The sequence below is a fragment of the Mustela nigripes genome, chromosome 7 (assembly GCF_022355385.1).
Source record: "Mustela nigripes isolate SB6536 chromosome 7, MUSNIG.SB6536, whole genome shotgun sequence".
Taxonomy (NCBI): domain Eukaryota; kingdom Metazoa; phylum Chordata; class Mammalia; order Carnivora; family Mustelidae; genus Mustela; species Mustela nigripes.
Genome location: NC_081563.1, coordinates 25,838,153 through 25,852,464, shown reverse-complemented (window position 1 = coordinate 25,852,464; position 14,312 = coordinate 25,838,153). Strand labels below are relative to the sequence as shown.

At 38.6% G+C, this 14,312-nt stretch overlaps 1 protein-coding gene across 1 annotated transcript; it reads left to right on the top strand.

The window, feature by feature from the left end:
* Positions 1–277: 277 nt before the first annotated feature.
* DPY30 (dpy-30 histone methyltransferase complex regulatory subunit) lies at positions 278–11,621 on the top strand. The gene is made up of 5 exons (XM_059407594.1): positions 278–368; positions 610–681; positions 767–814; positions 7,531–7,673; positions 11,279–11,621. The coding sequence occupies exons 2-5, from the start codon at positions 646–648 to the stop codon at positions 11,349–11,351; spliced, it is 300 nt and encodes a 99-aa protein (XP_059263577.1). The 5' UTR covers positions 278–368; positions 610–645; the 3' UTR covers positions 11,352–11,621.
* Positions 11,622–14,312: the final 2,691 nt, after the last annotated feature.

Genomic DNA, 14,312 nt, shown 5'->3' with positions numbered 1-14,312 from the left:
TGGATGATTTCGCTTCCACGCTGAAGAGCTTCCGCGGAAGACTTCAGGCAGCACTAAGAGATGCGCGGGCCGAACCCCTGAGAGCTGCGGTGGTCACTGCGTCTGCAGCTGGGGTGTTGCTCGCCTGGGGTAGGCAGGTTGAAAAACTAGCCTCCCGCAACCGCCGGGGTCAGATTTTTGCCACTCTGTCGACCACACAGGGAAAAGTAGACTCAGCACAGTACCCAGTCCTTCCCCACCCAGGCCCGCCGGGGAGTTCTGCGCAGGCGCGGCGGTTGTGCGACATCCGTCACTTACGGCTGAAGCGGTTTGTGCTGGGAGTTGGTGGAGCGGTGCAGCGCTCTTAAGAACCAGCGGCTTGGGCGCGGGTAATCAGCTCCCTTCCCCCCACCTTTTCCACCTCTTCTAGGTTCTTGGGACAGCTGCGGAGCTTCCGGACCTGATGCGGGCGCCCTGTGTTGGACTGTCCCACCTTGCTCCTCTGCTGCTCCGGGTGCTCCCGCGCCCAGGTGGGGGTGAGGGGCGGGGTCGGGAGCTGGGCTGGACTCCATCCTGGCATCTTCGTGTTGAAATCTCCCGGGTAACTCACGGTTCTTCTTGTTTTCCAAGACTGGTTTCCGGGGATTGTGACTTGCAGGGTCCGCCATGGAGCCAGAGCAGATGCTGGAAGGACAGACGCAGGTACCGGGAGGCCCTGGCTTCAGGGTGGCGGTGTGTAGCGTGAAGAGGTGGCTCACGTCTCAGTGACCTGTGTTTTGTTTTCTAGGTTGCAGAAAACCCTCACTCTGAGTACGGTCTCACAGACAATGTCGAGGTAATTCGCCCGGGTCTAATGCCGTATCTGAACGTCTCTTATGAGCCGGAGAAAACTTGGGATCCATTTTTACTAGGTTGCTTTGCACAAGGGAAAACTTTATCAGCATGAACTAAATAGTATCAAATTATGGGTAGCCTGTTTTGTTAGCGGTGCTAATACTTCGTGGTAAACGGACGTTCAAATTAGTTTTGAGTCAAGAGGTGAACTTCTGAAAATGATGTAAAGAAACGAAAATGCATTACTAATGGCACAATCGTTTTACATGGTGGGTATTAATGAATCTGTTGGAACATGCTTTCGAAAAACTGCACATTAAAATTGCACCCATTGTCTTTGTAAGTAGAATAGTGTGCTGGTGGAGTCAACATTTAATAAATGTTGATTTCTTTGCGTTCAGTAGTAGATGCCATTGGAAGGTGTAACACACGTAATAGACATTGTTTTTGCCTTACGTAGTTAAGTCTGAACTCAAAGAATTCATGTGAAAAACATAAAAAAGGAGGTATATTTTCTTAGAGCTTTTTCATATAAGTGCCAGGAGGTTGTTGTTTAAAAGTAGAAGTTGTTTGTAAATGAATGAATAAATGCTAGGACAAATGAATTAGCCAAAGCTGGGTGAAATTGGTTCGGAAAATAGGTTTCTGGGGGATATGTGTGTTTTACTGGGGGGCCAGGGGAGAAGACATTGCCAGTGATTAAGTTTGGATAAATGTGAGCATGAGTATTACCAAGCAGAGTAATGATAGTAACAGCTGCTAACATTTCTTTACTTTTACTGTGTGCCAGGCACACTGCTAAGTAATTTTTATATATTTTCAGTCCTGTAAAGCTCAGAGAAGTTGAGTAACTTGTGTAAGGACACCACAAAGTAAGTGGAGGGCTTTGTGTTAAACACAGGGAGGTTGACATTTTTGAGGTACAGTTAAATTGTGTTGATGATATTGAGTCCCCTGGCATGTGGAATGGCCACTCTGTGCCTTATGAAATTGCTAGGAATGTTTCTGCATTTGATATCAGTATTAAGAAGAGAACTTCTTTTCATAATGTAATCTTTAATTGAACCTGGTGAAGATCCTCTACACCACTTTGTGTTCTGTTCATTTAAGAAACTTCTTTATAGACAACAGTCTTTTTTTTTTTTTAACTTTTTATTATTTATTATTTTTTAAAGATTTTATCTATTTGGCAGAGAGACAGTGATAGGGGGAACACAAGTAGGGGGGAGTCGGAGAGGGAGAAACAGGCTTCCCACCCAGCGGGGAGCCTGACTTGGGGCTCCATCCCAGGACTCTGGGATCGTGACCTGAGCTGAAGGCAGATGCTTAACAACTGAGCCATCCAGGCGCCCTGTCAGCAGTCTTTTCTTGATGGTGCTTGTATATGAAGGCAGAGTCATGATACATATGAGCAGTGATTCTGAGAGTCTTTCTCTCAGGTCCTCAGACCAATTTCCCTGGTAAAGTGAGAAAAAAGGTGAGAGCAAGGGAGTGTTTGATAATGATACATTGTTTGGTGATCAGTCTTCTGCTTCTGTAATTTTAAAATGCCCATTCTTTATGAATTAATGGTATAAAATAAGAGTTTATTTACTGGTAAGTTTTTACTTGGCAAAATAGTGTAAACATTCTTATGTTAGCCCCTTTGTTCATTGTGTAATCTTTAATTTGTTGTAGTATTTGAAAGTCTGGAAACTGCTAGTCTTTAGCTGCTGCTACTTTTTCTCTTAGTCTGTTTTATTTTCTTTATTGGCTTATATGTTATAATTTCTTTTTAGGTGCTTGCTTTACGGTTTATAGCATGCAAGTCTAACTTCACAATTTACCTTCAAGTGGTATTATTTCATTTTGTGTATAGTACAAAAACCTTACAAAAAGGGTGCCCGGGTGGCCTGGTCGGTTGAGCGTTGGACTCTTGGTTTCAGCTTAGGTCATGATTTCTTGAGTTGGGGGATCCAGCCCCCAGTCAGGCTCCTAGCTCAGCAGGAGCTTGAAAGATTCTCTTTCTCTGTCCTTCCTTCTGCTTGTTCTCTCTCTCTCTCTCTTAAATAAGTAAATCTTAAAAAAAAAAAAAAAAAAAAAGATCAAACCAAAACCATACAACAGTATTCTCCCATTTTTCCTCACAACTGGCCTTTGTACTGCTGTTACATATTTTACTTCCATTTATGTTATAAATCCTGTAATTAACCTTTTAAAGAAAAATAAAAAGTTAATTATCTTAGAAGAGATTTAAACAGTAAGAGAAAGGAATATTTCACAGTTACCCATGTATGTACCTTTTACCATATTTGCCATCTTGACTCTTCGAGATCACAAGTAGGCAGAGAGGCAGGCAGAGAGAGAGGAGGAAGTAGGCTCCCTGCTGAGGGAGCTGAGGGGAGCCCGATGTGGGGCTCGAGTCTAGGACCCTGATACATGACCCGAGCTGAAGGCAGAGGGTTAACCTACTGAGCCACCCAGGCGCCCCTCTTCCTTTTTTTTTTAAATTAAGATTTTATTTATTTGAGACAATGGAAGAGCATGCTCAAGCAGGTGGGGGGAGAGGGAGAAGGAGGCTCTCTTCTGAGAGGGAGCTGAATATGGGGCTCAGTCCTGGGAACCCAGGATTATGACCTCAGCCAAAGGCAGACGCTTAACTGAGCTACCCAAGTGCCCCTTGACTCTTCATTCTTTAGTAGATCCAGATTTCCTTCTGCCTTAAGGGCTGCTTTTAACATTTCTTGTAGTGTAGGTCTGCTGGTCTGCTGGTAAGGAATTCTTCAAACTTCTGAATGTCTGAAAAATCATTATTTTGTCCTTTTTTTATGGTCTTTATTGCTGAGATATTTTTGCTAGGTATAGATTTGCTCCACTGTCTTTTCGGCTGACATTGTTTCTGACAGGATATCTGCAATCACTCCTTTCTTTGCTTCTGCATACTTAAAGTATATTCTTTTGGTGCTTTTATGATTTTATTATGAGTTTTAAATGATTCAATATGATATGTTTCTGTGTAATTTTTATTTTTAATTAATTAACTAATTAATTTGTGTAGTCTTTAAATAAAAATATGCTTAGGATTGTGCGAGTTTCTTGGATCTGTGGCTTTGGAATTTTCATGAAATTTGGAAAAATTTCAGCCATTATTTCTTCAAAAGTACTCTCTAAGCTTGATTTAGTTATTTTTCCTCTCCCTTCTTGAAGGTGTGGAAGATGTTATAATAACTGGTTAATAGCACTGCCTGTTCTATCATCTGTATCATTTCTGGGTCTATTTTTGTAGGTTGAATTTTTCCCTCATTATGGGTAATATATCCTGCTTCTTTGCCTGTATGGTGATTTCTTATTGGAGGCTGGACATTGTGCATTTTACCTTGTTGTGTACTGGTTATTTTTATTTTTGTAATCCTTCAAACTTTCTTTTTTTTCAGGTTTTTTTTTTTTTGTTTGTTTTGTTTGTTTTTGTTTTTTAATTTGAGAGAGAAAGTGAGAGCAGGAGAACTGGGAGGGTCAGAGGGAGAAGCAGACTTTCCACCCAACAGGGAGCCTGACTTGGGACAGGATCCTGGGACTCCAGGATCATGACCTGAGCTGTAAGGCAAGTCGCTCACCTGGCTGAGCCACCCAGCCCCCCTCCTTCAGACATTCTTGAGCTTTGTCCTAGGACACACTTAAGTTACTGAGGAACAGTTTGATTCTTTTGAGGTTTGCTTTAAGCTTTGTTAGGTAGAACAAGACCAACCTTTAATTTAGGCCTAATATCTTCCTCTTTCATTTCCCCCAGTGTTTCATGTATTACAGTTTTCCAATTTTGGGTCACAGGAACATGAACTATTCCTGGCCTTGGATGAGCTGTAGGGATTTTGTCTCCTGCTCATTCTAGGTGTTTTTTTCCTTGGTCTTGCGTAGTTTACTGTTATGCATACCCTGATAAGTATTCACTTGAAGACTGCTACGCAATCTCTTTAGTCTCTTTCTGCACATCTCTCTCCTCTCCATGCACTTTGCAATACTTTGTCCTAAAAATTCTAGTTGTTTTGATCTCCCTGAAGTTTCAAGTCTGGCTTCTCAGCTCAGGGAGACTTCTGGGCTGCTTTGGTTCTATAAGTTTTCTTTGCATCCTATCAGTTTTCTAGGCAGGAAGCATCTTATAAGTTTTCAAGGCAGGAAGTAGTAAGCTGGGACAATCCTAGGGCTCCCCTTATTTTTTTTCCCATTTTTGTGATTATTGTTGTATATTGTTAACACCTTTTACCTTTTGGGGGGTGGTAATTTGGATGTATATATTTTTAGTTTAATTCAGGATTTGGGCTCAACTAAAATTAATCATGGCAATAGGCACATAGTAGATACTAAATATTTGAAAAATTGAGAGGATTTGGTCAGGAGGTTTATTATAAAATCTATAGGAATTGTTCAGGTGTTGCTGTTTCTTATTGAAGGCATTGGAATATCATGTAAATGGTTAGTTTTTTTTGTTGTATATGAGTATTATCTGTTAAGATTTACCAAGGAACAATAAATTTCTTAATCCATGAGCAAATAAATAACTTTTACCATTAGCTAGGTATAGAACATTATTGTCTTAAATATTATAAATCTCAAAAAAGATGGAAAATGAGCAAAATTAGAATAGTTGGTAGACATAGTTTTGGGAACTATCTTTGGAAACCATGGTCTATACATATATTTTGGGTATATGATTAAAGTTTTTTTTTTTGTTTTCTACCACTTTTTACAAAATAAAATTGTCTAAAAAACTAAGTCTAGAAAATGTTTTCTTTTTTGTTGTTGTTGACTCATTTATATCCAGTTTGAGTATGATTGAAGTTAAAGTTCAGTTTTTTTAAAATGATTTTATTGTTAAGTAATCTCTATACCCAATATGGAGCTTGAGCCCACACCCTGAGATCAAGACTGCATGCTCTACCAACTGAGCCTGGTGTCCCAAAAGTTCATTTGTTTTATTTTATTTTTAAAAATTTATTAATTTGAGAGAGAGAGAGAGTGAGCACAAGCTAGGGGAGGGTCAGAGAGAGAGGGAGAAGTAGGCTTCCTTCTGAGGTGGGGAGTCTGATGTGAGGCTTGATCCCAGAACCCTAGGACCATGCATGACCTGAGTCAAAGGCAGGCGCTGACTGAGCCACTCAGGTTCTCCCAGAAGTTCATTTAAATGAAAATGCTCTTAATAATGTTTTGCCTTTTATTTATTATTTTAAGATTTTATTTATTTATTTGACAGACAGAGATCACAAGTAGGCAGAGAGGCAGGCAGAGAGGAGGAAGCAGGCTCCCTGCGGAGCAGAGAGCCCGATGTGGTGCTCCATCCCAGGACCCTGGGATCATGACCTGAGCCGAAGGCAGAGGCTTTAACTCACTGAGCCACCCAGGTGCCTCAATGTTTTGCCTTTTAGATAGGCTCTTATTTCTAAGTTTCTAAAATGGTCAATTTGTAAAAGAATGCGAAGTTTTTCAATAAAGCAGTTTTTGATGTTCTTGGTGTCAGATGAATCTATGTCAAAGACCTAAAATTTGGGGATTCTTTAGGAGTAGAAATTATAAGTTGTTTCTTAAACATCATTTAAGTATCACATTAGTGATCTTTTCCAGATTAGTAATTTCCCCTATTTTTGGGCTATCGTTTACTTAATATTTTTCTTGATTCTGAACACTTTTATTTATTCTGTTTATTTTTTTAAAAAGATTTTATTTATTTATTTGACAGACAGTTCACAAGTAGGCAGAAAGGGGGATCTAGGCTCTCCACTGAGCAGAGATTTTATTTATTTATTTGACAGACAGAGACCACCAGTAGGCAGAGAGGCAGGCAGAGAGGGGGAAGCAGGCTCCCTTCTGAGCAGGGAGCCCAATGCTGGGCTGATCCCAGGACCCTGAGATCATGACCTGAGCTGAAGGCAGAAACTTAACCCACTGAGCCACCCAAGTGCCCCAATTCTCTTCACTTTTCAAAATCACGAAGGTTGGGTCTCTGTCTGTTGTGGTCTCTGTCTGTCAAATAAATAAATAAAATATTTAAAAAAAAATCATGAAGGCATTTCTTTAAAGAAACAAATGGAAAAACATTTTCATTTTGATAGAGGATAACCATAAAAATGAAAATTGAATACAAAATGGTGGTAATAAATTTTACGTATATTCTATTGCCATTGGAAAGCTCTGCCTGTTCTCTGGGTTAAGAGAGTTTAGCAAATGTTACAGAAGTGTTACAGACCTATCAATGCCAAAGTGAGTCTTGTCCTTGATACGGTCTGTAATGAAAGAATTGAAACAGGTCTAGCTTTCTCAGTGATTCAGTGCTACTTAGTGTCCTATCTCAATTTTTTGAAGCATAGTGTAAGAAGGTATTCTTATATAAAAAAAGAAAACACTTGTATTTACTCCTAAACAGGCAAAAGGAAAGGGAGAAGGAGTAGGATCTGGAGATACAGGAATGTGTGGCTTACTCAGTCCATAGCATGTGCAGTGCTTGATCTCAGGCTCCTGAATTCAAGCCCCACACTGAAAAGAATGAGATACTGTATTGCCTTCAGAGAGGAAAAGTTTAAATGGAATTTAGAAACGGGTCTGATTTTATTTGAGATTTGCTGTTCAGTATCAGCTTTCTAGTCATTGATTTGCCTTTTTTATTAGTTTCATATGTCCATTAATTTTTGTTTAGCGCTCAGAATAATCTAGTTATTTGTAATATATATGCATGTTTTTTGAATCCACTAGAGGATAGTAGACAATGAGAAGATTAATGCAGAAAAGTCATCAAAACAGAAAGTGGATCTCCAGTCTTTGCCAACTCGTGCCTACCTGGATCAGACAGTTGTGCCTATTTTATTACAGGGACTTGCTGTGCTTGCGAAAGAAAGGTAAGATGATACTGTCTGCAAATGGAGTTACCAGAGAAAGCTAAATAAAGACTTCCCCAATTGAAATATCATTAGTTTAAAAAAAAGAGAAAAAAAGGAATATCATTAGTAGTGTTATTTTTAAAATAGAAGAAATTTATGGATGTTAGAATTAAAAATAAGTCAGCCATAATCTCATCAGTTCAGACACTTTTGATTTATCTCTACTAGTTTTGGATCATATGTCTGTTTGTAAAGCTTTAGAATCATGGTATACATGTAATTATATGTGTTTTTACTTAATATTATAACTTAAAACTTTTTCCTTATCTCTGCATAGCCTTTGTGATATTGTAACAACACTGCAATTAACTTAGTCATTTTCTCATTGTAGAACACGTAGGTCCAATTTTCTTTGTTAATGTAAATTAGCAAGCACTTTATATGTTTTAATGCTTCTTTTGCCTTTATTTAATTTTTCTTTTAAGATTTTATTTCTTTGAGAGCATGCTCAAGAGAGCAAGAGGTGGGGGGAGGGACAGAAGTAGAGGGAGAAACAGGCTCCCCACTGAGTAGGACCCTGGGATTATGACCTGAACTGAAGGCAGACACATAACTGAGCCACCCAGGCATCCCTGTTTAATTACTTCTTTCTTTCTTTCTTTCTTTTTTTTTAATTTAAGATTTTATTTATTTGACAGAGACACAGTGAGAGAGGGAATACAAGCAGGGGGAGTAGGAGAGGAAGAGCAGGCTTCCTGTCCCGCCCCCCTCCCCTACCAGTAGGGAGCCTGATGTGGGGCTCTGACCCAAGTGGGAGGGGAAGTTAGATGCTTAATGACTGAGCCGCCCAGGCGCTCCTAATTACTTTCTTATGATAAATTTACAAGAGTTGATTTGCTAGTTTGAGGAACATGATTATTAAGTGTTTGACACATAAAATCACTTTTCTCTTCAAAAGTTTGTCCTCAAATTTCTTCCACTATCATAACCTCAGCAGCATGAGTGTTATTATAAACTTGTCTTGCCAAGCTATTTTGATTTATATTTCTTTGTTAGCAGCATCACAAGTTTTTTTCTGTACATGTTTTTTCCTTGTAATCCTACCTTAGTTCTTTTTGTATAAGCAAATCCAGTAAGAAAAATGTTTTCGTAAGTTGGTTATGTGTATAAAATAGGATTTGTTTATGGGGCGCCTGGGTGGCTCAGTGGGTTAAGTCACTGCCTTCGGCTCAGGTCATGATCTCAGGGTCCTGGGATCGAGCCCCGCGTTTGGGCTCTCTGCTCCGCAGGGAGCCTGCTTCCCTCTCTCTCTGCCTACTTCTCTGCCTACTTGTGATCTCTGTCTGTCAAATAAATAAATAAAATCTTTAAAAAAAAAATAGGATTTGTTTATGACTGCAGGATATGTCTTGGCTCTAATACTGTTAATTAAAATAGGGTTTCTTTTATATATATTTTTATTCTTAATCTACAGAAGGTTGATATAGGGGGATTATAAATACTGCTTTAAATGCTAGAAGGAAAAATTTGAAGTTTTTAAGTAACATGCTATTGGTAAATACACTTTTTAAGTTAGGAATTCTGGCAAAATTATTCGTGAAATTAATTATAAATGTGTGAAAAATTGTTTAGTCTAGGTGGTTCAAAAGATTGTTTAAAATCCAAAGGAATATTTTGAGATCATTGTAAATTAATCCTAAATACGCCTTTTCATAGTAGGATTTTAAATAGCTGATTTCCCCAACTTTTTGTCTTTTGACTTGTTTTCTTAGCAAGAATACTTTAAGGAAAAGTAATAATATGAAATATATTTTTTGTTAACATTTTTTCCTAGTTTTATTGAGAAATAATTAATATATATCACTGTATAAGCCTAAGGCATATAGAGTAGTGGTTTGATTTACATATATTATGAAATGATTACACAGTGGGTTTAGTTAACATCCACCATCTCAGATAGATGCAATAAAAAGAAAAAAAAAAAAGAAATTCTTGTGATGAGAACTGTTAGGTACTCCCCTTAACAACTTCGCTCTCTATCCCACAGCAGTGTTAGCTGTGCTCATTGTGTCGTACATCATAGCCCTGATGTTTATTCATCTTGTAACTGGAAGTGTGTACCTTTGAGCACCTTCCTCCAATTCCTCATTTTCCCACCACTTAATTTCTTTTAAAGATTTTATTTATTTATTTGACAGAGCACAAGTAAGCAGAGCAGTAGGCAGAGGGTGAGAGAGAAGCAGACGTCTGTGGACCAGAGACCAGGACCCTGGAATCATGACTTGAGCCAAAGGCAGATGCTTAACTGCTTAACTGAGTCACCCAGATGCCCTTACCACTTCTTTTTTTTTTTTTTTTTAAAGATTTTATTTATTTATTTGACAGAGAGAAATCACAAGTAGATGGAGAGGCAGGCAGAGAGAGAGAGAGGGAAGCAGGCTCCCTGCTGAGCAGAGAGCCCGATGCGGGACTCGATCCCAGGACTCTGAGATCATGACCTGAGCCGAAGGCAGCGGCTTAACCCACTGAGCCACCCAGGCGCCCCGCCCTTACCACTTCTTAATTTTAAAATAGGTTTAACTTCTTAGTTGTACTCTGTGGTAGCAGTATTAGAACTATTATTGATTTAAGTATTTGAAGTAAAATAGAGGTGACTTTGTTTCTTTTTAAAAAAGATTTTATTGGGGTTCCTGGGTGGCTCAGTGGGTTAAGCCTCTGCCTTCACTCAGGTCATGATCTCAGGGTCCTGGGATCAAGCCCCACGTCAGGCTCTCTGCTCAGCAGGGAGCTTGCTTCCCCCTCTCTCTCTATGCCTGTCTCTCTGCCTATCTATGATCTCTATCTGTCAAATAAATAAAATATAAAAAAAGAAAAGATTTTATTTACTTGTCAGAGAGAGAGGGCACAAGGAGGGGGAGTGGCAGACAGAGGGAGAAGCAGGCTCCCTGCTGAGCAAGGAGCCCGATATGGGGCTTGATCCCAGGACCCCAGGATCATGACCTGGACTGAAACCAACTGAGCCACCCAGGCATCCCGAGAGGTGCCTTTTTAAAAAGAAACACACCAGTACTTTTTTGTCCAAATGAAGATTGAATCCTTTGATTAGTTTTTGGGGGTTCATCCACTTGTCTCAGTGATGCTATAGCCATTTTCCTATATTGTTTTTGTACTCTTATTGAAAGGTAATACCTGCAGGAAAAATTGTGCGTATCATAGGTGTACAGTTTGATGAGTTTTCAGAATCCAAATGTAGCCACATAACTTGGACTTAGATCAAGAAACTGTATACTGTCAGGATCCCAGAATTCTCCCTCGTGACCCCTTTAAGTCATTATCCCCCCTGCATAATTGTCATCCCATTGCCAAAAATTACATTTTTGAAACTCGTGTTTTAGAATTGTGTTAAAACCAGATTTAAACCATAACAAAACTTTCAGTTTCTTTTCACTATGTTGTTGACTGATTTACTTGCATATTTCATTCACCATATTTACCACAAATGGCCTTTGAAAGTAAAATGAAAATTAAGCTGAAAAAGATGTGTTTTTGTTATGGAACAGTACATTTAAATTAATATGCTTAGAATATAAATTTCTAAACTTTGGATTTCTTTTCCCTTACAGACCACCAAATCCCATTGAATTTCTAGCATCCTATCTTTTAAAAAACAAGGCACAGTTTGAAGATCGAAACTGACTTACTGGGAAGAACAGAAAATTTTGATTTCTACTGTAGATTTACATGATTAAGAGGCAGCTTTAATTGCCATGATTTTTCCCCCTTTTTGGAAGTATAAGAACCGTCAGGACAAGAGAACTTATTTCCGGAATTGCAGAAGAAAACATATATTCCTTATTTTGATTTAATCACCATACTTATTTAATGAGTATATTCTGTGCAATTTTTTCTCAGATTGTCTTTAACTTTGTTTTTAAATGACCTTCAAAATAAACTGTTAAAACGTCACTATTTGAAAGTAGTTTTTGTTTTATATGAGAAATATTTTATATGTTTCAGTTATTTTCATGAATTGCTTCTTTCTTGGGTCTTAGAATGCTGCACAGTTTTACAGCATGAATGTACACCAGAGTCAAGTTCAACCTAAAGAAAAGCTCAGCCAGTTTTTCTCAACGTTATCCTTGGACCTCTTGGAGGGTGGGATCTAAGCATCTTCAGTTTTTAACATCACAGGTGACCCTAATGCACAGTGACGTTGGAGTATTGCGGAGGTTGTGGAGGTTGTGCAATATCCTTCATTGCTATAAACCTTTGTGGTAGTAATATAGTAATAGCTGTTTTTTATTACAATTCTGTGTATCAGGCATAAGTACTATTTTACTTAAATTATCTTTAATATAGCAACTCTACAAAGCAGATATTGTTATTCCCATTTTGCAGATGAGGAAACATTTGGAGAGATTAAGTGACTTGCTCAAGACCACACTGCTGGTAAGTGCTTGAATGGCATTCAAACCCAGTTCTGCCAGTGTGTTGCTGCTAGAGAGCCATGTGAGGAGTACTTGTGTGAGTTCACATCATTGCTGCTTTTGGCAATAAAAAACACCAGCCAGTCCTCTTTTAGGGGTCTGCTTACTTTGTCCTGTATGAAAAAACTAAGATAATTCATTAGCTCTGGAAAAAGAAAACTGAAGAAAGCCAGGCAGGAAGAATATTAAGGGAAGTAGTTCTCAGCGGGGAATGACTTTGCCTTTTCACTCCAGAGCACATTTGGCTGTGTCTAGAAACATTTTGGTTGTCACTGCTCAAGTAAGGTGGAGTTCTACTGGCATCTAGTGGGTAATGGCCAGGAATGCTGCTAAATATTTCACAATACCCAGGCCAGCCTGCACGCCCCTCCATCCACAAGAATTTATCCAGTTCAAAATATCAATTCATGCAAAGGTTGAGATAGCCTGCCTTGGGAGCACCTGGCTGGCTCAGTTGGTAGCAGGCAACTCTTGATCTCAGGATCATGAGTTCAAGGCCCACACTGGGCATAGAGTTTTCTTAAAGAAAAGAAAAAAAACCTGCTTTGGAAGCACATTAAAGATGTGTGTCCAAGCTAAACATGTGAAAACAAAGTTGAGGTACGAGCTATGCTAATGAGGTATGTCTTAAGTTTAATACTGGAAAAGCTTATTTCAGTAGGAGTGACACTTGGGGCAAGGTGACATGGTTTTGATTTAAACTTGCAGATGTGTATAATTTGCATAGGAAAAATGTGCGAAGATTGGGATCTCTTGCTTATGTAGTAGTTTCTGCAAATACTAATTCTATCTGATACATTTTGGCTATTTGGCTAACTTCCTACATTAATCTGCCCAAGTCTTTTTTGTGGTATTTTAACATTTGATTAAGTACTAATTGGGTAATTTTTTATTAAAGCATCAATAATTTTACCATCTTACAGCAGTTCTTCATCTATGATTTACATCAGAGCCACTTGGGATCTTCTCAAATATATTTCATATATAAATAGCCCTGGAGAACCTGATTAAATTGTGATAGAGCCTGGCTTCTGAATTTGACAAAAACTCTTCAAGGCATTCTGATAGAACCTCTGGTGAAGACCATTTAGAAGTAATGCAGTACCCTGCCTAGTGCTACATTACTTCTAGTGTTATATTATCTTTGAGTTGGGGCTTAAATTACCCAATCTTGAAATTGATACTTTTTAAAGTAACAGCTGAGAATAGACATATCTTTTGCTGGAAGTGCACATGCTACTTAACCAAGCCCTTATCATGTGCCAGGCACCATGCTAAATACATGAATTGTAAATCTGCCAAACCCTGTGAGGTAGGTTTAATTTTAATACCTCATTTTTAGATAAGAAAAATGAGATTTAGTTAACTTGCTCAAGTTATAGGGGAAATAAGTTTGGGGCAGGGATTCAAACCCAGTTTAATGCTACTTTCCCTTAATCCTATATTACCCTCTGCTCTAATGCTCTCAGGTGTGCTTAGAATTTTTCTTTTGGGGGAAAATCCGTATCCTCTTGCTTGTGTATAGTAGAAACCCTTATATCTAGTTGGTAAATGAAAAAGTGAGTCATGGTAGGAAATCATAAATGACATTGAACAGTTTCTTTTTTAAACTTAAACATAATAATCTATATTAACTTGTTAATATTTCTTTTCCAATCTTTTCTCTGTGATTGGGTTCTCTGATGGGAATTCTGTATCATTTTTCTTCCTCAAACCACTCCTGTAGTGTATGGTCTGCACATTTAGTATCAGGGTTTTTGAGAGTAGAGTATGCTTTTAGACATTTGAGCAGTAATTTATAGAATCTTAAGCTTTTATTTATTTATTTATTTTTAAAGATTTTATTTATTTATTTGATAGAGATCACAAGTAGGCAGAGAGGCAGGCAAAGAGAGAGAGAGAGAGAGGAGGAAGCAGGCTCTCCGCCGAGTAGAGAGCCCGATGCGGGGCTTGATCCCAGGACCCTGAGATCATGACCTCAGCCAAAGGCAGAGGCTTAACCCACTGAGCCACCCAGGCGCCCCTTAAGCTTTTTTTCTTGTTTTTTTTCTCCAGCCTTCAGTCTTCTTACCTGCTTCTGATTTGACAGTTTTTAACTTAATCTTTCTAAAGCATTCCACCTAATTTTTTTTTTTTTAAGATTATATTTATTCATTTGACAGACAGAGAT